The sequence below is a fragment of the Epargyreus clarus genome, unplaced genomic scaffold (genome assembly GCF_041222505.1).
Source record: "Epargyreus clarus isolate Ecla_fem2 unplaced genomic scaffold, WU_Ecla_fem_2.2 ptg000019l, whole genome shotgun sequence".
Classification (NCBI taxonomy): Eukaryota; Metazoa; Arthropoda; class Insecta; order Lepidoptera; family Hesperiidae; genus Epargyreus; species Epargyreus clarus.
Genome location: NW_027332227.1, coordinates 7,337,336 through 7,361,234, shown reverse-complemented (window position 1 = coordinate 7,361,234; position 23,899 = coordinate 7,337,336). Strand labels below are relative to the sequence as shown.

The window sequence follows — 23,899 nt, the reverse complement described above, 5'->3', positions numbered from 1 at the left end:
CGTATATTACGACTGCTAATGGACGACTACATAAATCCTTTATTAAGTTATTTATTTTAGAAATATTTCTTCATGTTTCCGTATTTTTCGTGAGTTTGAATAGTCAGATTGTTCAAATGAAACCATATAGCTAGGTATGTATTTTTAAATATAGTTACTTTATATACGTCTGCTTAAATAATTATAAATAAAATCAAAAATATATCGCCTAATTCTACCGACCTAATCCAACGACCCTTCATGTTTGGGCTTTAGAGCGTGCATACACATATACATATTCTCGAAAAACATTACCCTCTGCGGTCAGATAAATTAGTAACAACTTTGATAAAACAATATTTAATATAATTCCAATAATACCTTGATGGCTACTTTTCTCAAAACGTAACCCTTAACGTACGACGTTCTGTTTTGGATTTTCGCCACAAGCTCAGACAACATAGGAGGGTACCACACGTGCGAATTATTTATTAAAACTTCCACTATAACAAATCCTTGGAACACACTTGCACTCAAAACAATCAACACTACACGCGTACAGATGTTCACACTTGCGTTCAAAAACGAAACACTCATATTTACAACCGAATTCTTCATTTTTACTATCAAACATAACTATTTCACTCCAAAGAGGTGTACCTACGTCAAAATTTACTTTTAAATGAGCACTGACAGCGCAATGATTCACTACACAGTTAATTACAGAATGCCGTTCAACAAAGGGTTTTAAATGATATCGGTTATCGTAAAACCGCGCTATTATCCATAAGTTACAACATCTAGTTAATGAAATTAATGATAATATGAATCACAAACTGTTCAGAACAATATAACAAATATTATTGTAATATGCAGTGCCGTCCTAAGGAATGCTGAGGCCCCTGATCAGAACATAATTTAATATTGTTGTAAAAATTAGTGTGCCAATACGTACCTGTTATTTTTTGGGTTTAAATGATTCTTTAAGTGTTCCTTTTTTAATTTTGAATTTATTTTTTATAATACTGTTAATATATGAAGCTAATGATGACACTCCTAATTGGTATACATTAAACGAGGCGTAATTGGGATTGGTCTATTCAGTAAGTACTCACGTTTTTAATATTATATCGAATAAAAATATATAAGCATTGTTTTATTAATTCGTTCACTTTTATTATGTGAAATGATGTAGATAAAATTAAGAAAAAGATAATTGTGATTATAGACGTGACGATAAGGAGAGAGTGCTAAATGATAATAAAACTGTGATAATAAATTTGGTGAAGTTTTTTGTATCTTTTTGATATTTTACAAATGCAGTAATACTTTTGTAGATACTACAATATATATAGTAGATATACACTTTTATACCTATGAACATCATCTTATCATCACGTATCGTCTGACCTTTGTAATGTGGAGGTCAATTGACAATGTTTTTTATGGTACGAGATGTATGATTAATAGTGGTAGTAATAGTAGTATAATTAATGCTAAATAGTAGCCTTTATAGCTTCCATTACAGATAATACCAGTAGCTAATTTTCATGATATAAACGTATCTTAAACGCAGAATAAAGATTAGTGTTATTTTACCGCGTTCCTAATTATTCTAGAAAAATACTGTTTTTTAATTCATTTATTTCAGACAACAAGGTCCATAATCTATATACCTTACAGACTTATGTATGTAAGTCTGTAAGGTATATAGATTATAGATATAGACTAATATATACTTATAACTAAATCACGTATTTTCGTGTTGTTTTTACTTTAATATACCACTTTTAGCGGACCATAATTGGAAAGTAAATTATGAGAAATAGGGGTCATTCAATAAATAACAACTGATAAACTATAGTTAACTTATCTAAAACTCAATGAGAAACACTTTTTTTTGTTATTGAGGGGAAACCTTCCAAAAGTACCCGGTACCGTGGGTGCGACACAGGGTTATGTGGGATTCTTACCGCACTAAAACCCGCCCGGTGGCCATACTCGGCGCTCCGCAAAGGACTCCGGAATCTACGCTGGGTAGCAATGCATTTGTGATTAATTTCAGATATAACTCCAATTCGGAAAGAGACATGAAAGGAAGATCTTTGGCACGCCTACAGTCCGAACGATTGAGGTGTTAATATAATAAGAATTATCAGATGCCGTTGGATTCATCTTCATTTTGTAAGTGATATAGGCTACATTTTATAGCAGGCGGGGTTTTTAATTTTACCTTTTTTATAATATTGGAGTAGCAGACGAGCACGGAGATTACCTGATGGTTAATGCTGCCCATGTACAACTGTAATCATCCCCAGACAGGATTACCTATATTCCTACCTGAGGTCGGCCACAGATGCGCCGCTACCCTTGAAGACTAAGCTGGAACGCCTCGTATAAATGTCTCCCTTACCACACCTTCCAAACTGGAATACAGCAGCGCTTAACACTGCTGATATTAGGTAGAAATAGGTGTGGCGGTGGTGCCGCTGGAATCGAACCAGAAAGGGTTTTACCACTTTAACTACATAAGTATTCTCTAGTAAACTATAGGATATTTTGTACATATTATACTGATGTGATTGTATCACTGCGTCACTATCGTAATTGTGCAAATATTTGTTCCTAATTACTGTTGACCTCGACTCTGTTCACCATAAGCATAATTAATGGATGATCTCGCTTTATACTATTATTTGGCTATCAAATATTTGGTGTACAATCCAAAGTTGTACGAACAATTCACGAGGACAAAGATTTCTTAACACGCGACCAAATGGATCGAATATGCATATATGGGTTCCTTACTGTGGATATATGATAACTACTACAACTTTAACTGAGAAAAACTTACTGATTTAGCAGTGGCGGATTTATACATTTGCCGCCAGTAGAGTATTCAAATTTGCCGCCCCATCGCGATTTTGCAGCCACTTGGTAGTACGCGTATTATCCAAACAGTAGGTAAAATAGGAAACAGTGAAATTCGCCCAAGTTATATCACATACTTGTGTAACAATTGCATTTTTTGCATTGTGTAATGATTTTCTATTTAATAGTCACGCATACTGGAGCCTTGTACGCATTTTGTGGGTGTATGTTCGTTGATGCATGATGCGAGATGCAACGCCACTTATAGGTAGTTGGTTATGTACTGGCGCGCGGGTTCAAGATTATTCTAGATTTCGAAGACGATTAAAACCTTATTAATGGCATATACATAGTATTACAGGTGATAATGATTTAATTATATAATAACGAGTTTTCTTAATGGTAGGAGTATAGGTAGTATTAAAAATATAATAACATTGTTGTTATTAATTAGAAATAGGTGTGGCGGTGTTCCTGGAGTCGAACCATAAAGAGTTCTACTTTCTACAAAATCTTTGTCCGAGCAAGGATTAGGCAAATTTATTAAAATAAGTGGTACACGTAATTTGATAATAATATGCACATAACTTCAGCAAATGAGAGCTTCATGCGGATTCGATCACCAGACTAGTGATATCACTGAACTACCACGGCTGAGCACTCTGTTCCTTCATGTGATGTGTAACTAGGAATAAACATTCAATAATAGGCCCAATTGTACCCAAGGCCCAACAGTATTTCAATATAAGTAATATATTAATATGCATGGATATACAACACATTTTGCAAACTTGTTATATTTCACATCCTCCCTTTTTACCGGCGGGTATTCAGTGAGCTGTGCTAAATAAAGCTACTTAGCCATCCTAGATCTTGGAATGTGGATAGAATGTTGTCCGGAGGTAACCTTGGTATCTCTACTCTAAGGATTGGTTCATACGCGATTCTGGAAAAGCGTTTACTTAAAGTTCATTTATCATATCTACTGATATTGAGCATGTGAGAGATACAAAATATTTTTATAGAACGCTAAAATTAAGTTATTAACGTATTTATATCATATCTGATATCGTGGCCACGACGATGCCGACAGATAAATTGTATAGAAAAAATATTATTTTCCCAGTCACGGTTCATGTCTGATACGCTGAACGTCTATACATAAATGGAACTTTAACGTGTAATTTTCTACCTTGAATATTGTTTACGTCATTGGTTAATTTGACGTCGTCGTTTGTCAACTTTAACGGCAGTTAATAAATATAGCATAGTATAGCATATCTCATTCTGGATTCTGGTAATCCTCTCCATTTTCGATCTGGTTCATACAGATTGGGGCTTCAAAACTATAGCAATGGTTGTAGAAGTTGTATTTCTTGTCAACGATACGTTGTAATGAATAAAATGAATGCTTTCAGCTTTTTTCAAAACATTTATTTTGGAAGATGTTTGATCGCAACCTTAACTCAGCTATTATAGTTTTAGCGATGTCGTAAGGCAAATATAAATCAGGTGCTTGGATTAGGAGTAGAAATGACACTACGTGACCAAAGTACTTCGCATTTTGGTGTTGACTACTGATAACCCGTAACTAGCAGGGGACTTATACGTTCACCGTTTCCATTACATAAACCCTAAGTATAACAAGGCATTAAACGCTGTTCAGTGATGAATAACCACAAGTTAACAGCATATAGGTACACTTAACGGACGCATCGTATGTGCTATCGTCCTTAGCGCAATTACGCAGCCAATGTGGTAACCGCAATACCTGGTCTCCGGTTGGTCAAGTACCGTCTTGCGCCATTGCGTTTTCTTTACCAACTCAAACTGCGTATTTAAACAGAAGTACATGTGTAATCACTCGTACCACACATAGTACCTATAAATGTTCCATCGGCTTCCATTTTCGTCTAAGTATTTGTTTTAAATTTGACCGCAGGATAAATAGCGGATTATTTCCAAACAAATTAGACGAACATGAAAGGCGCGCGTAAATATTTTAAAATCAAATCAAATCAAATTTATTGTGGAACATGGGTACATGGTACAAACATAGTATTTTGAGTACGAAATATTCCCGTCACAGGTGGGCATTATTTTGAATAAAGGAAAACAATATTTTAAATAATAATACATAATATATAGAAAATATTTAGTTCTAAATTTAATATAACAATTGACATGACACGGGTACGAGTAGGTAGGTACAGTTGTTTTGAACATTTGCCCGCTTCAAGGGCGGCAACAAGATGCTAGCCCAATGCGCTGACATTTAGTTTGATAGGATACCTCTATATGACTTGAACTCTTAAAATACAAATTTAAAATATAACTAAATATATTAACATTCTACGTGAGCAATCATTTTGAATCGAATCCGTGCAATCAATGAAATTGCCTTTGACTAATTTTTAAATGCATGCATATCGTGCTGCAGTTGTAAAATCATAGCAACCAGTTTTTATAAAATCTTGTCTGCATATAAGTGCATGATAATCTTGGAAAGAGATTTATTTTATTATTAATAATCGTAGTGCATTAGTCACTACCATAATTTACACAAATCCAACAATACTTCATATTTACCTGAAAATTCATCAAACTCTTTGGGGTGTTGAGTACAAAAGTAGAGTACATAAGTAAATAAGCTCGAAAAACATTACCCTCTGCAGTTGGGTAAAAATCTAAACTAACATCAGTAGCACCCATCCAGTCTCGACGATGTTTTCTCGCACTAGTACATAAATAATTAGGTACACTGACTTTCTTCTCTTTAATCTGAAACGAATCAGTGTTCTATATTTATGCAGTCGGCAACTTGTATGATTCGACATTATTTATTCGTCATTTGTTTGCAAAATATCACCAGTTTGTTATATTTATGTTTTTATTTTTTGAAGATATTTTGAAGCACTTCTATTTTACCTGATTACGGCGAAGCAAAAGCACAGTAGAACTATACTGTGGCAAAAGGGAGGGGTATGGTGTTGACCGATGAATGATCAAAACATCCTTCATTATAATTGCAATTACTTCATGATTTGACAAATGATGTATCGTTATCAAACGTCTTGACTGTCCGCTGGTTACAGGTTATGTAAGGTCACATTAGATTGAATAGGGCGTCCTCTATAGGACATGAAGGTAATCATGACATTTTGATACAAATAGACAAGTCCTCATTAGTACATTTAAAAATATATTGGTATGTTGTCAGCTATCGCTCGGTGCTTGCTTCAAAATAATTTAAATAAAATATAGGTAATTTTAAAATGCAAATTGCGCTCCAAAAGTATGAACAAAAGAAAAATATCTTATAGTTCATAGAACTAGCCTAGATAGGTTTACCCTTATACTTATTTTTAACATGCTTAATCGATACTTTATAAGAAATACTAAGTAGTTTATATTAAGCTAAGCTCCATTGGCTGCGGTTAGTCGTTTGGTAATCGCTGACGACTTCTTAATAAGAAAGTATGAAGAAAGCGGTTCACTTTTTACCATTAGGTACATACTCGTTAAGTTCTGTCTCTCAGCGAGGTATGGAGAGAGTTATGCTCACATGTCGCTCATAGCGATGACTATAATAGTAAAATTTCGCTACATAACAAATTCATTACATTACAAAGAAAAATCAAATTTTTAAAGGCCAAATTTCACTTTTAAATTGCTTAAGTGTAGTCGCTTAAATCAATGACATGATGTGATAGTTGATAATATCCTACTAACTACTAATATATATACATATTTTATTATATTAATAACGTGTGATATGCTTAAAACATATGCTATTATTTATCAAATATATTAACCTATTTAGAGTTGGTTACAAATGTCAACAAAATCGACTCTTCAGAATGGTCTTATAGAAGTGCCACAGAAGTGGCACAGATTAGGGCATAGACCATCGAGCTGGCAATGTGCGAATTGTTGGATTTCACACACATTTGATAACTTTTTAAGAGCTCAAGTAAGGTGTCCCCACGATGTTTTCCTTCAGCGTTATAGCAAGGCATAATTAATTCCTAATATGCACATAAATTAAAAAAATCTGTTGCCGTGCCCAGGATTCAAATCTCGGACCGATTAAGACCTTAAGTTTCAACCACGAGGCTATTACTTTTTGTCTGATGGTGATTACTCGAGATTTAGAAAGTAATGTGCTCGCGACACAATGTTTCTCTACCATATTCATGTCAGGCGTGTAAAACTTATTGTTTTCTAGAGTTAGACACGAGGTAAGTTTATGGATATTATTTTTTGTCACGACTTTCCATCTATATAGCATAGAATGATAAAAAAATCTTAGTCTATGGTTCACTAATTAAAGAAATTTGACAGACAGTATGTAGGTATACATATAAGGTGGAGAGTATAGGTAAAGAGTACCGACTCTATATATTTAAAAAGTGTCTATCGCAAGTCGTTGACGTCAGTTAATATGCGGGTAGAATAAAAAAAGCGCCAAGAATGTTTTCGAAAATTATATTTAAATTATTATGGACTACGTAAATAGTTAAGGTTATGGATACAGCAGTTCTATTAACTTTATTGACCAAAATTATCTATAAGAAATCAATTCCCTCATTCTCGCATTTTGCTGTCGATAAATATTTAACATTATTTAATACAGGTTTTTCATGTGATATTTTTATCTAAAGATTTGTAAACTAAAAAATATTGAAAAATATGTTAATTATATAAACAATTAAATGTATACCATGTATATAGAAATTAGGCATGTATATTTTGAATTTGTAACTCGGAAACATAGATTAGTAAAGATTACTCACTCCTAACAAGAAAATGTACCCAGTTTTGAGAATTGAAATAGTTGCGTAAAAAAGTTTTGCCACGTCTCCGTGCTAAAATGTCCCTAAAATATTTGAAATAATTATTTATTTATTATGTAAATTACGCAGTATTAGTTAATGATTCGTAAATTTTCTCTAAAAATGTTTTTAATAGTCAAGAATTCTAAAAAAGAAATTACTAATAAGCCGTTTGTGGCTTCATTCAATTTCAAGGCGGCGAAGTATCTTTACTAATCTATGCCCGGAAAGAATAAATCATAATTTAATTTTATTTATAACTATCCTATAAAACCAGAAAATATCCTGATAATATACAACAGATTATAAACGAATTTACATAGACATAGGTATTTTAAGACAATATACATAGATATAGTAGGTATTTAATAGCTCCCACGAATACTTATTATTCAATTGCTCATATCTTTATTATAATTGAGGAAAAACTGTCGATTCTAAATATTACCTTTATTCATATAAATATCACTACAATTAAAACTATAAGGAATAAAAATATAACGATATAAATAACGTGATAATGATAGTAAAAGTATTAAAAAAATTGAATCCTTGAACTGGATTAAATAACTTAAAAATAATTATTAAAATCGGTCCACTAACGGCGGAGTAATTCTTATACATACTTAAAAAAGAAAAAAAAGATACCGGCCGAATTGATAACCGCCTCCTTTTTGAAGTCGGTTAAAAAGTGCCGCCATTATTAAAATCAATAATATAATAAACTTTTCTTTCGCGCAAACTTTCAAATCGATACCTTAATTCGCAAATCAGTCAACTCCACTTTTTGTCAAAATGTTGTTTTTTTATTTATTTTCATAATAAAGGGCGTTGAACGAAATCAAAATAAATAAAAAAAAAAAGTTTTGAAAAAAGTAGAGTTGGCTGATTTGCGAATTAAGGTATCGAAATGTAGAATTACAATTACATATTTTGTAGGACTGTTACATGCTATTAAGATCAGACCATCTGAGTGTTAAATTTTTAATGTTGTTTTTTGAAGGTTCTTTTTAATTAACACAAAAATAAACCCTTATTCTGAAGGTAAATCCGTGTCTAGCAAAGAGACAGTGTCATTGATCGGGAACACATAGGTATGTATAAATGCTGGTGTGTTCTGGTTTGAAGGGTGTGGTAAGACATACTTTTCCAACGCATTCCAACTAAGTCCTCAGGAGTAGCGGCGCATCTGTATCCGACCTTATATAGGAATATCTAGGATATATTTAAAATTACCTTTAAATATAACAAATCAAATTCCGGTTGGCAGATATCTTTAAAGTAAATACATCTTTAAAGTAAACTGGATGCATGTTTATAATATACATAATAATTATTTATACTTATATATTAAAATGAATGTTTGCCTGTATATCCTTTATAGAATCGTAAATTATATATTTGATCACGTTACGATCTTTAGCAAAGTTGTTCTGCATGAGCCCACGAATGTTGGCGCCACTGTCATGCCAATAAAGGTACAAATTTTCAGTTATATATATATATCCTGTTTTTTTTTTAAAACGCGGGTGAATGCCGCGAGCACTAGTAGTTATTAAATAAGAACAAAATGCCCTTGCATCTAGTTCAATGACTCAGTAATTAAAATACAATTTGGTTGTGCATACATATTTAGAAGGTGGTTGAACCTTTTTGATTTGACTCCGTAGGCACGACATCCCCATACTTATTTCTGTATAAGTATTATTTAACACAAGTGATGAGCGCTGCTGCCTTCTGATTTGAAGAGTGTGGTGAAGCATTCTAACTCAGTCCTCAGGAATAAGAAAGTATTTGTGATCGACATCAAATGGGATTGCAGTTCTATCTGAGGTTGTTTACTGATACTTTTCTATAATATAGGAGTAGCAGACGAGCATGCAGTCCGCCTGATGGTAAGTGGCTACTGCCGCCCATGGACATCTGTAATGAACCCCAGATAGGATTAGATAATTAATTATGTAATTAATAAATTTTTACTTACATAATTTTTTTAATGCATTTACATTTATATTCTGGGTGTTTTTGTTCTTGTCTGTATGTGTCCTTGACATCGGTGACACTAGAATATTTAATGAGTGTAGTACTTGTTTAGTTACAACTTGTTTTATTACAGTTATTATAGCTACTATTACTGTTATAGTTATAACAAATGTGTTAAGCGGCGGATCTAGTTTGAAAACCATCAGCCGCGGACTCTGCCTGTGGTTGATTCGAGATGTCCATTGACACAGTGTCAACTTATCGTCAAATGTATTGCACGCAAAAACTAAACCAGATGTCTCCAAAGGAGACCAAACCAAGTTTTCGAATATTTATGACTAGTTAACAATAGTTAAAATAATAATTATTATATGTAAAATATGTATTATTATCCTATTCAGACGATATCCAAAGGTTTCTATATTTACATACAATAATTTTATGTTATGGATTTTAAAGTTAGCTAACTTAGATAACTCACCTCGATAACTTGATAATAATAATTATTCTTTCAAATGTTTGCTTACCAAAGATAGTATATTACCAAAGTGTCTAAGATACAGATGTAGCGAAAAATTTCTAAGTCTATGATTTTTGTGGACAAAACATTGGATGTATTATTATTGTCAATACCGTGAAATATTAATTAAAAATATATAGAATCAGTTTTCCATAAAAAAAATAAAAGACAATTTTTCGAATGCAGTTAAACATGTTATTAAACTATCACTTGGTTAGAGTATACGGAGATGGAATGCCATGGCCGCAGATTCGAAACCTGCTGAGATATTTTTGATATGCAATAATTTCCAATTACTTGATGCATAATTGTAAAAAGGATAGTAATTATAAATTTTAAGTAGCCAATAAAATACTAAGTAGGCGACATTTTTATTATGTTCAAGTAGATTATAAAAAAGTTTTATGAATTTGTTGTTGTTGACTCCACTAGAATGCAACTTTTTTACTTATTTAATTTATTAATTACTTTAACATAGTCTTGATAATGGAGACTTTTTATTAAAAAATAAAATTGATTGTCTGATAGGTGGTTTATGACGAATGTTATTTAATCCTACGAAGATTAAATTGAACAAGCTTGGCTCCAAATGCACACCATAAGATATAATCAGACCTGATGGATAGTGGAACTCCTCAATGGATCTTGACCAATTTCCGCTGACTTGATATACATAACTATGCCATTATTTTTTTCTGAACATGTTGTTCAATCATAATAATATAGAGCACTCCTGAATACTGTAGCTTTCTGATTGTGAAAGAATTTTCATAATCTGTTCAGTATTTCCGAAGATTAGCTCTTACAAACAAACAAACAAACGAACAAACAAAATTACAAACTTTACCTCTTTATAACCTAGTATAGATATATTTAAGATACAGAGAATAGTAGTATATCACAAAGAATACAATATCGTTAATATCATGTAAATCGAATAATTTCTATACCTAACACAAAAAATGTTATGCGCGGCTAATTTTGCGCGAAGAAAATTATTCATAATTCACGATTATTCCAAATACATTTATAATATATTTATTAAATCATAAAGAAGTGCTTGAAATTATAATAATTATATAAGCAATAATTATATTGAGTTCAACGCATGATTTGATTCCTTCATGTTCTAATTATACCTTCGTCTGGCATTTTTAATTTAAATGTTATATATATTCCAGAAATAAATTACTTACACGAGTTAATGAGGTGAAATACTTCGCAAGTAACTAATGAATTAATAAAACTAATTGACTTTAAACAAGACTTGATTTTAACCGATAGTCGCTGCATTCCGAATTTTACTTCGCGTTGAATAACGGTTAAAATTGCGCAAATCGATTAGTTTGCATAGGCATTTACGAATTTTGGGAAACTGATTTACCTAATGACTTTTCCAAAATTGTTTTATATTTAACAATTACCTAAGTTTGAAGGCGGTAGCATCCTCTGTGGTGGTTTCGAGGTGTTGCAGCTTAGTCCTGAGGGGTAGCGGCGCATCTGTGGCCAACCTCAGGTAGGAATCTAATCTTATCTGCGGTTGATCACAGATGACCATGGGCAGTAGCCACTTACCGTCAGATGGACTGCATGCTGCATGTATAACTAAAAATATATAGTAGTTACGTTGTAGGGAATAGAAGCGTATTTCGCGTGCCTTCCGTTGAATATTTGCACCGGAACTTTCTATTTCGCAGATACTACCAAGTAATCATTGCCGACCTAAATTCAAGTAAGAAGAATATGTAGTACTTTTTATAAGTGTTAGTGTTCCGTTTTATGAATACTACAGAATATATTTGCTTTAATGCAGCAAGGTATAATACAGAATTATAGTGATGTTTGGCACAGTAGGTAAGGATAAATTCAAGATCATTTCAGATAATATGCAAGGAAACTCATTGATCGCAATTGTACCTACTTTTTAAAATTATATATGTTTAGGCAATTAAATTTTGAATCAAGCGAAACTTCTATTTTATAGGTACTTCAAAAAATGCATCCAGAAGGCAATTAGACCTAATAAAATTAATTTAATACATTCCTTCATTTAGTGGTCAATATTAATGTAATGATGACTAAAATTTTAGTACCTGCATCGATATAAATTGACAAATTAATAAGTACCTAATAGGTATGAATAATAAAATATTTTTAAGTACTAATATTTAGAAAATATAGGTATCTGCTATGGCTTTTAATATCCTTATATTATATTATATATTTATTAAAATAAGTTATAAAACTGTATGAGACTTTTCAACTGGAGTCATATGGGTAGGAATATCTTTTATTCATTTCAGATTGGACACCTATTAAGTTTGTCTTTAATTACGAATGTATATTGCCTGCAGTGATTTATAAGCAAATATTGGATATCATTATCTTTCATTACCGTTATCACATTTAAAAAATCTATAAGTATAACAAACAATAGATATGCATTATTTGCTTGGCCGCTGTGTTTTGAAAGTTTGTTTACAAATAAACTTAACTGTAACACATTCTTATTATATATAACCGCAGACAAATACACGGTTAACTTTTGCAGCGAAAGTTTAACAGTTGAATCAATTGAAAATCATCGTAAAGTAAGCATTGCAACTAACTGATGCGTAAGTTAATTTATAGGTCATTGCACTTAATTTCAAAAGACGTGAATTTAATTTAAAAAATAGTTGTAATGTACAAAACTACTTACGATTTTCGTTGGTCGTGTGTTTTAAACGTTCACAAGTAAGTCACTAGGTTTGGGTCGCAGCTAAGCGTGCGGCCTGCGCCGGCGTACTCCGTGACTGCTAGCCGCGGTTGCTCGACCGGCGATTTGTACTACATACATCGCATTGTAATTAGAAATGTACCTTTTACTATCTGATATCAGATATCACAATAAATCCTTCGAAGGACACGTTAATTGAATGAAAAATACTCTACATGGCCACAAGGAGAACTGATGACCTAGTTGTACAGTCGTCCTTTCGCGTGGTCCAGGGTTTGATTCTCCGGCATGCCCTTATGATTTTGGACGTGATAAGAGTTTTTTCAAATGTTTTGCATGATGAAGGAAATCGCCACGGAACCTACTGCCTGAGAGTGTTCTATAAAAAAAAATCTTGAAAACGTAAATGTGTAAGATATGTCTATATGTGCAAAGATTATTTATGGCTAGATAAACACATACAGATAAAGCATGCACTCTTATCATTCCAAGAGGCAGAGGAGAAACGTATTCAGCAATGGAGCAGTAATCGAATAATGATTGGTGACTTAGATGATCTCGGATATCACAACCCATAGACCTCAAGTATTGAAATTTTTAAAGTGTCGAAAATGCACATTTTTCATTGCAGCTATTTGTACTCTTTGGCGAGAGAGTTATTTAAAAAAATACAAGTTGCTTGTGTTGATAATGTGGAAACAATAGAGACCCGTTAACTTACCTATTTAATCGCCCTTTTTTTTTTTTTGTTCACGAGGGGGAAACCTTCAAAAGGTACCCGATGCCGTGGGAGCGACACAGGGTTATGTGGGACTCTTACCGCACTAAAACCCCCCCGGTGGCCGTCCTCAGCGCTGCGAAGAGGACTCCGGGTTCTCCAAAGGAACGCAACCGGAGTCCTCTTAGCGCGTTGTCCCGTCGGGCTCCGCCCAGGTGAGCTTGACGCTCGCCACACCGTCTGGTGCGTACGCCGGTATGCGACCACACATACCGTCGTCCTTCCCGGGGCCGTTGGTCGAGCGGTTCGAGCTCAACCCATTTATTCACCCTATAAATTAAACAATCCCAATGCTTAGGAATAGTGATTAAAATATATAAATGTTTATAAACACATTTGTATATATAGGTCGAATTATCAACATATTCACGTCTTGTTTCCATATACTCGTAATCAAGGGCCTAGGATCAAATTAAAACGATAAGTTGATATATTTTTTTCAGAAGTTATGTATTACAGGCATTTGTTATTTTAGCTACACATTGGTTTATGAACCTTATCTGGTGTAAAAAACACAGTCAGGTCGCGGTCGCGAGTTGGATGGGTGGCCGTTAGTAGCTTTTTATGCCCATTCATGCTTTGTGGGACATGGTAAGCGTCGTGGTTGCAATGAAGGAACAGCAATAGTTAACCGTTGTTGATATCACGAGCGATATATGATTTTAGACTAAAATTATCGCGGAATTGAGACATTTTATTATGTAACGGGTACTCACGATATGCGTTTTATGCAAGTCACAAATAGTGCAAAGTACGGTGCGTAAGGATATTGTCAGTGTTGTGTGTCGTGATATGAAACCTAGAAAAGAAAAACGAACTAGACGTAGGGTAGATAGATTAATCTACCACTAGTACTTGTCAACGGTTTCTCCCCTCCACCTCAGTTTCGCCGTGACCACGATCCATGCAACTGGGTCGAAATATCGGCAATAAAAAACGCATATCGTGAGTACCCGTTACATAATCAAATATCACGAGTGATTATGGAACATCCTGTTAAAATATGTTATTTTATCTGTAAATTTCGGCTTCTATATGTTTTGTTTATTAACCGACTTCCCAAAGAAGAGAGGTTATCTATTCGATGCGTATATGTATATATCTGACTCACTCTACTCAATGAACATCGCCATGTATTGTTAAAGTTCTCTTAAATAGTGAAGTAATTTCCATTGTAATTTTATCACATCCATTACGGGTTGACTACTAAACAGGGTAGTTTAGTAGTCCCTGTGGTTCCGGGACCAGAATAGGGCTACGGTATCCTCTGCTTGTCGTAAGAGGCGACTAAAAGGGGCTTTCGGTGTTGCGGGCGGCAATAGTGGGGGCTCGAACCGCCCGGCTAATGACCACGGGAAGGACGGCGGCATGTGTGGTCGCATTCCGTCGTATACACCAGACGGTGTGGTGATACAAACTCACCTGGGCGGAGCCCGACGGGGCAGTGCGTTGAGAGGACTCCGGTGTCGTTCCTTTGGAGATCCCGGAGTCCTCTACGCAGCGCCGAGGACGGCCACCGGGGGGGTTTTAGTGCGGTAAAAGTCCCACATAACCCCGTGTCGCTCCCACGGCACCGGGTACCTTTTGAAGGTTTCCCCCTCGAGAAAAAAAAGGGTAATTTAGTAACCAAACCCCACGTTCACCAATCTGTATTATTGGAAGACTAGCCGACCCGTGCCCTTCGTTGGGCGTTAACTATATTTTTGTGATGCAATTAGGTAAGTATGTTGTGAGAACTAATAGAGAACAACATTTTCGATGAACATTATGTTCGTCTATAGTTCTATACCGAACCGTTTTGCTAGTGCACGCTGGTAAAGCATCATTCCCAATTTCCACTAACTTGATGTACCTACATATGCCTTTATTTTTCTCTGAACTTCTTGTTCAACCATAATAATATATAGCCTATAGTACTCCTGAATAGTGTAGCTCTCTGATAGTGCAATCATTTTCATGTTCCGTTCAATATTTCCGAAGTTTATCCCTTACAAACCAACAATCAAAGTTTATCTCAATATAATATCTTATATATAAAATTCTCGTGTTAGTTACCGTACTCCTCCGAAACGGCTTTACCGATTTTCACCAAATTTTATGTGTATATTCAGTAGGTCTGAGCATCGACTACTATCTATTTTTCATACCCCTAAGTAATAAGGGTTGTTCAACCAAAATTTTTATTTATTTATATGGCAACACAACGTTTGCCGGGTCAGCTAGTATTAGTATAGATACGCGTGTTCACTCGTGGGACATAAACAGCCAAAGTCTGCAGTCTAGAAGTTTTCTCTACAATTATGTTATAATGTGCCTGAGCAGACGTAATAATTATGCATCATAAAAATAAATGCATTTATATGATATAAATAAATACGTATGATTTACTTTTTATGTTGTGTCCAAGCTATTGAAATATATAATTTCGATAGCTTGGACACAACATAAAAAGTATACTTACACAACATAAAAAGTAAACGTAACTATAAAATATATTATATAGGAATGTTAAATTTAATTATAATTATTCGTATAAAAACATGTAATTATTTATTTTAATTATTTAATAATATCCACATTAGATGGTCTTTGCGGTTACCTATATCTTAATAGTAGGTATGGTCCGCGTAAAACTGCTAGTCCGCTCTGAATATATAAATGAATCGTGTTGCCATAGCAAATTGTATGACTACATCTGCCCCCAACAACTTCAGAGCGGACTAGCAGTTTGGCGCGGACTACGCAGTTACGTATCTACCTTTAGTACGAAATGAACTTCTATTTCTCATATTCGACCATGTTCGTAAAGCTTATTCAAAGCAAGAATTTTTGAATATTAAATGTATTTTCTTATCAAATGTGGTGGTAGAACCCTTTGTGGCTCGACACCTCAGCCACAACTTTTTGTTTCTGTTTATTAACAGCTGTGTCCCGATTTGAAGGGTGGTAATGATGGTAAAAGACACATACCTATGTCCAAGGGGTACCAAGGGGACCAGCTTGGTCCTCAGGGGTAGCAACGCATCTGTGCTCAACCTCAGGTGAGAATCTAATCTTATCTAGGTTTGATTACAAATGTGCGTGGCCGGCAGTAGCCATTTACCTTCAGGTGAACTGCATGCTCTTTTGCGACTCCTATATAAAAGTATGTACGAACATAACCTACATAAGTTCATATCCATTGTTACTGTTTTTAGAACAAGTTATATTGAGGTAACCTGGAAGTGTGTCGAGAGCCAAAGGTAATTTAACCTGGTTTTGAAATTACCGGCGACGAAGATGAATAACTGGTTTTTTATTTATGTTTTGTATCAAATAACCATACGATTATATTAAATTTAAATGATTCTGATTTCATGTAGAAGATTTAAAATTAGATACTCGCTACAAAATATATACGGTCTTATTCATAAAAGTTGCTATAGTACGATTGTCAAAAAGTGTTATTCATAAACGCATTTTAGGCACTAAACCGTTCTATAAGCCTTCTATAACTTATAGTGGCCAGAACCCTAGTCATAGATATATTATCCTACTGCTATATCTATGTTACTAACCCAATTTGACAATACGATTTGAATAATTTTAAACAAATGTCAATGTCAGTTTTGTATAAAAACAAACTTGATATAATTTATTGTTTAATATTCTAATATTTAAAGTTACAATGCAAGCTTTACAAAGCTTAGAAGCTATTAGAAGTTTAGAGAACCGTCCATATCGAAGAAAAGTATACAGAAGTAGGAGTAATCCGTTTTCTTTAGACGACGAAGAATTTCGGAAGCGTTATCGCTTTAATAAATCAACGGCGAGGTTCATAATTGATCTCGTACGTGATGATCTTAAAGTAGATCGCAGAGGTTCTGGGACCCCTCCTGAAATACAGGTTTTAACTGCTATAAGATGTTGGGGCCGTCGAGAGGCAAGTACTTTTAAATTTGTCTAAACATATATGTCCCTGTAAATAATACTTGCATTTAATTAATTGATTATGTAAATAAAACTTTGTAAAACAATCTGTATTTCTCACAGGTTCAAGAAGATGCTGGAGACCACCATGGGTTGTCTCAAGCAACCACCAGTCGGATTTGTGCTCGAGTGGCACGTGCACTCGCTCGACACTCAAGTTCTTTTATAAAAATGCCTAGCACCCTTGCTGAAGAACAGCTCCTGATGAGGAAATTTAATGAAATTCGAAATTTCCCATTAGTCATCGGTTGCATCGACTGCACCCACATAAAAATACGGAAGTGTAGCGGTGATGCAGCCCAATATTACATTAATAGAAAGGGATTTTACTCCCTTAATGTTCAGGTTGGAATTTATTTTATACATTTTACAAAAGTAAGGATATAAATAAAGTCAAAGTATGACTGAAGTGCTGCTGGTCTAAAAGTTAGTGATAATAAAATCCTAGTGGTCTAAAAGTTTCAGATGTCTGATTTCTATCATAGAATATTAATAATTTGAAATTAAACTGAAAAGATATTAAATATTCTCACTTTTTACTTGCTTTTATTTTATAACATATTTTAATTATTTCTTTGTTTTTTTTTGTGTACAATACAGAATTATTGCATTGTATTGTTTCATAAGTAATATTTTCTTCCCTATGTTTCATTAGATTTTTTATGTTACAGGTAACTTGTGATGCAGATCTCCGCATCAGAGATATTGTTGCTAGATGGAGAGGTAGCACACATGATGCTAGGATCTTTAATGAGTCATCTCTCAAACACCGCTTTGAATCTGGGGCATTTAAAGGGCGACTTTTAGGTGATTCTGGCTACAAATTGGAAAAATATCTTTTTACCCCAATTCAAAGGCCCCACAATCGTAGTGAGGAAAAGTACAATGAATCACACATTGCTACGAGAAACTCTGTGGAGCGTTGCTTTGTTGTGTGGAAGCAACGTTTCCAATGCCTTTTACATGGCATGACATGTAAATTAGAAAATGCCAAAACAACTATAGTTGCACTAGCAGTGCTTCACAACATTGCAGTCGACCAAGGAGACATGCATATAGAGGGTCTCTGTGAGGATGATACAATGGAACTCATAGAAGAAGTCACAACAGAGACTACAAACACTAATGCAATTTTACAAGCTTTTATTAGGAGGCATTTTAGTTAGTTATTTTTTTGTTATTAGAGTAGTGGACAATCACGCAGTCCATCTGATGGTAAGTGGCTACTGCTGCCCATGGACATGTGTAATCAATTCCAAATAAGATTAGTTTCCTACCTGAGGTCAGCCACAGATGTGCTACAACCTCTGAGGACTACCCTACAAACCACAACACAGCAGAACTTAACACTGCTGTTAGAAGGGTAGAAATATGTATAGTGGTGGTGCCGCCGGAGTCGTATCACACAGGATTCTACCACCTTCAAATGAAATCACCTTGTTAATGAAACATGTAAATCAGTCACATTTTTTTATTATTTTTATTAAATTCTATTTAACATCTTAACTCCTCTTCCAATAAAATCAGTCACATTTTTTGTTATTTTTATAAAATGCTATTTTACTTCTTAATAACTCCTCTTCCAATATTAAGTTTTTTAATTTTTGTCTCTCATTGGCCATTTGAGCCTCATGAAGTTCCTTCCGGCACATCATTTCAGTTTCTGCTATTTTCATAGCTGCATTATTTGTAGTATTAGTAATCTGTAAAAAAATGTTACAATCAATTTACATTGTATTTTTTAATAACTACTATATACCATTTAAGTACTGAAATGTTAATTTTAATATGATTTGTTACTCATTACAATTGTTAACCAGATTTTTCAATATGCAATGTAAGATAGCCAACCCTCCAGGAATGATAGGTGTAATAATAAATACATATGTAAGCATCCTAAAATAAGGCCTTTGATTCTGCTGAAATACAGAGATTTCACCTATAACAAAGGCTATGAAACTATTTTAATTTTGATTTTAGATTATTATTTTATGTATAGGATATTTTATTTTCATTCATTACATTTTTAATTATTATTATTTTCTAATATTACTTAGTTATTAATACAAAAATATTATCAATTTACAATACATTAATATGTCATATATTTCATAAAAAATTCCTCAAATCTTATTAAGAATAATTAGAAGATTTATATCAAGAATACCATACCTTTTTATTTTTTCTTTTATTTCCATAATTTTCTTGTTGTGGTTTTGAATGTGAGACATCGTCTTCTAGGTCGGAGATCTAAAAGAATAAACTGATATAAATAACATTTTCTCAATGATACAGTGGTTGCAAGCTCATTTGGTAGAATTAACAGCAGCAATGTTTTGATATGAAAATTTCCTTTAAAATTCTATAGGTCTTGTTTTACAATAATAAGACATGTACAATATAAGTTTTATGGTTATGGCTGTTTCATTATTATTACTGTAAATTATAATACACACATACAATTATTACTTTTTCTTTAGAATCCTCTTTATTGTCTATTAGGGGTTCCTTCAAATTTTGTGGAGAATTCTGAAATAAAAAAAAATATTATTATCTTTTTCAGAGATCTAAAAGAATAAACTTTGGTATAAGTAACATTTTCTTATTGATATAGTGGTTGCAAGGTTATTTGGTACAATTAACAGCAGCCATGTTTTAATATGAAAATTTCCTTTAAAATTGTATAGGTGTTATTTTACAATAATAACACATGAAAAATATTAGTTTTATGGTTATGGCTGTTTCATTATTATTACTGTAAATTATAATACACAAATAGAATTATTACTTTTTCATTAGAATCTTCTTTATTATCTAATAGGGGCATCTTTATTGGTTCCCTCATATTTTGTAGAGAATTCAGAAATACAAAAAAATATTATCTTTGTCAGGATATAATAAATGTAGAACAAGTACTTTTTTTTATGCTGCATGGCCCATACCTGTAGAGAGAATAGCAACAAAAAGGATTTTTATAGTCATTTACCTGGTAATCAGAGTCAAACTCATTAGTGTCGACTGTGAATTCATGAGGGAGCCACACAGAAATATCTTCACACGTTTTTGCCTCTGGCACAGTTGGCGGACCCCCACCTGTCTTTAATAATTGTTGTCGCTCTACAAATTTAGCTTTTTTCGCACTCATCTTAATCATGCCCCACTGAGCTTTTATTTGCTGCATGGTCCGCGGTGTTCGGGCCATGTTGTTAAAGCTGAAATATTAATTGCTGTTTAATACTAACACCCATTATTTTATCATTATTTATCTTTAAGGTTGTTTGGCCAGGCCTTAAGGGTTAACAAACACAGCATCGATTAAATAAAGTCGTATTAGCGTCTTATTAGCAAATTTTGTGATTACGAATTATATTATATTGACGTGATTTGACGTTTCGTGCAAATGAATGATAATCTTAAAATTTAAAAAAATCATTAAAAAAAGCGGGTGGTTTCCGCAATTCCATATTCACAGGGAATGCTCCTGTATAGCCCCCTACCCACCTATGTCGCTCGCAATTCAAAATTCGACGGGTCATAACGTACAGTTTAGCCAAAATATCCTATGTTCATCCCGAAGTGCCAAATTATCTTCACATCAAAACAGACAGGCAGATGAGACACAGAATGACTTTCGAATTTATAATAAAAGAAGCGATTGATTAATGTACCTTTCCCTTAAATCATGCCAGGCCGCCACCTTTTGCGCGTTGGTGTTGGAATCGGTGTTTTTATTTTCAATTATTGTCACCTTCTCCTTGACCAATTCTTTTAAAATTATCTAAGGAATAAAAGCAAAAAAAGGGGGGATTACGGTTCTTACGGCGCCAAGAATTGAATGCGGATCCGTATAGATTTCGATGAGACAAGACGAAAAGTAAGAATAAATTTTTTTGATATCTCGCTTAGTTTTCGAGATATCGATACTCAAAAATTATTCGAAAATTTCGATTTTTTGCGTTTTAAAAGTGAAATTGCCGAGGAACGGCGCCGCGGAAACGGCTGCGACTGGTATCTCCGGATAGGGGAGGACGTGCAGAATACGGTAGAAGAAAAAAAATGAAGAGAATTCGTTAACAAACAGCGGAGGAAAATGAGAAAAACCAAAAATTGATTTTTGAAAAAGGTAATTGAAATTTGAGTTGGTATTGGTTAGGTTAGGTTAGGTTAGGTTTAGGTTAGGTTAGGTTTTTTTTTATTATTATTATTATTATTATCATAATAATAGTGATAATCATAATAAAGGATAAAATATATCTTCAAAAAAAATTTTCAATAAAATTCCAACATTTTTAATAATGTATTTATTAATATCTTGAAAACTAAGCAAGATAGCGAAAAAAAATATTCTTTGTTTTCGTTTTCTTTTCCAAAAATCTATCGAAATACATCATTAAAAGAATATATTTTTTTTTATTTTTCGATTTTTAAATATCGATATCTCGAAAACTAAGCGAGATATCAAAAAAATTTATTCTTACTTTTCGTCTTGTCTCGTCGAGATCTATAAGGATCCGCATTCAAATTTTGTTTTTAAATATCGATATCTCGAAAACTAAGCGAGATATCAAAAAAAAATATTCTTACTTTTCGTCTTGTCTCGTCGAGATCTATAAGGATCCGCATTCAAATTTTGGCGCCGTAAGAATCGTAATCGTGCCGCAGCCGTTTCCGCGGCGCCGTTCCTCGGCAATTTCACTTTTAAAACGCAAAAAATCGAAATTTTCGAATAATTTTTGAGTATCGATATCTCGAAAACTAAGCGAGATATCAAAAAAAATTATTCTTACTTTTCGTCTTGTCTCATCGAAATCTATACGGATCCGCATTCAATTCTTGGCGCCGTAAGAACCGTAATCCCCCCCAAAAAAAGAATAAAAGCAATGTTTACAAAACGAAACTTACTTGAATTCAACTTTAGATTTATCAATACAAACCTTATCCTCTTCCAGCCAATTTTCACTTCTTTGTCTTTTAATACACTTCGAGTTCGTTTCTGTTCCCATTTTGCAAATTATACACGTTTATTTTTTTTTGCAAATTTTCAATAATAATGACACTGACATTACATTTGGTTTCATCAACAAATAGACAATCACAAAATACTTTTTTAGTACGAAGAAATGTCATTTATAGATGTTAAGTAATGTGTTATCTATGGATGTTCGTCAATTTGTTCGCCGAATTTCACTAGAATGGCAACATTTTCATTTATAGCAGACTTTAGCGACATATTAGTTATAGAAGGTTTATGGAACGTTTATGAATAAACATTTTTATAGAACGTTTTATAAGCTTATCGAACACTTTAACTAATGAGTGCTTAAAACCTCCTATAAGCATTTTTATGAATAAGACCAATAATAAATAAGAATAAAGCTTATAAAATACTGTAGACTAAGCAATAGACAGGTAATGCCATCTAGTTATTACAACATCATCTAATTCGTAAAGTAGTATAACAACAAGTACCGCTACTCCTCGGTAGATGTCGCTGAAACCCAAAATTATGATAATTGTATTATATTAGATTATAATAGAATTCTAACTAATCAATATTAATCACAAAAATTTAAGAATAAATATTTTAATCTCCATATTAAGTACAAGCTTGTGTTGTATACAATTATTTGATAAAAAAAAAACTCTTTAACTCGTGAATAAAACTCATATTATTCACTAGATAAAGACAGTTATTAAAATAAAAATAAACATTTTGAACCCAATCTTAAAGGGTTAAAGGTTGACCCAATCTTACAACGTTAAAGTTATAGAGGTGGTTGTCTCTCATTTTACTTACCAGCGCCATCTATATTGTCGTGTTTCAAACTTACCGGATACTTCCATACGCCTCGAACTAACGCGTTCCGTTTTCGAAAAAAATTCATTATCATTTTATTCTCTGTAATTATCTGTTAAAACGTAATTATCTGGTATATACAGAAGCAAAAATGCTAATACTGTGAACAATATGCAAACAGGTATAATAAGCGAAGATTAAACTAAACAAAAATCAGTTGACGAAGAACTCGCTTTTTGCCGAACGCGCGCGGTTGTGCCTCGCGACATGTTACCATAAATCAGGAGGGGGCTCACCCTACCCCACTTCGGGTAAGCATGATCTTTTCTCCGGATCCTACATTTTTATAACGGGCAACCAGTGATGCCAACTTCGGGGATTTTTCCCTAAATCTAGGGAGAATAACATATTTAGGGAACTTTTCAGGAGCTTACTTTTTGGTGGTATT

The 23,899-nt window shown here is 33.5% G+C and overlaps 2 protein-coding genes across 6 annotated transcripts in view; both read right to left on the bottom strand.

Moving 5' to 3' along the window:
* The window catches only part of LOC140750049 (fatty-acid amide hydrolase 2-B), a 35,284-nt gene extending 11,730 nt beyond the window's left edge, over positions 1-23,554 (bottom strand). Inside the window, exon 1 of one of the 3 annotated variants that reach the window (XM_073083360.1) lies at positions 23,486-23,554. In XM_073083360.1, coding sequence (XP_072939461.1) covers positions 23,486-23,545 — 60 coding nt within the window. In that variant the 5' untranslated portion in view covers positions 23,546-23,554. Of the gene's footprint in view, positions 1-360; positions 619-12,889; positions 13,018-23,485 lie in introns of those variants that run through there. The other 2 variants (XM_073083361.1, XM_073083359.1) reach the window with 2 other exon arrangements.
* LOC140750053 (uncharacterized) lies at positions 19,178-22,741 on the bottom strand. Of its 3 annotated transcripts, none has more exons than XM_073083369.1 (5): positions 22,557-22,741; positions 20,641-20,866; positions 20,115-20,183; positions 19,827-19,904; positions 19,178-19,357 (listed from the first exon to the last, which is right to left on the bottom strand). In XM_073083369.1, the coding sequence occupies exons 1-5, from the start codon at positions 22,655-22,657 to the stop codon at positions 19,178-19,180; spliced, it is 654 nt and encodes a 217-aa protein (XP_072939470.1). In that variant the 5' UTR covers positions 22,658-22,741. The 3 variants fall into 3 exon arrangements, with proteins under 3 accessions (XP_072939470.1, XP_072939471.1, XP_072939472.1); XM_073083370.1 differs by having other exon boundaries at positions 22,589-22,733; XM_073083371.1 differs by lacking the exon at positions 22,557-22,741 and adding an exon at positions 21,323-21,435.
* Positions 23,555-23,899: the final 345 nt, after the last annotated feature.

Coding starts and splice junctions, on each gene's coding strand:
- LOC140750053 (XM_073083369.1), bottom strand. CDS start 22,657: ATGGGAACAGAAACGAACTCGAAGTGTATTAAAAGACAAAGAAGTGAA. Junction 20,184..20,640: donor AGTTTGACTCTGATTACCAG/GTAAATGACTAT, acceptor TTTTTATTTCAG/AATTCTCCACAAAATTTGAA. Junction 19,358..19,826: donor ATAAAAGAAAAAATAAAAAG/GTATGGTATTCT, acceptor ATTTTTTTACAG/ATTACTAATACTACAAATAA.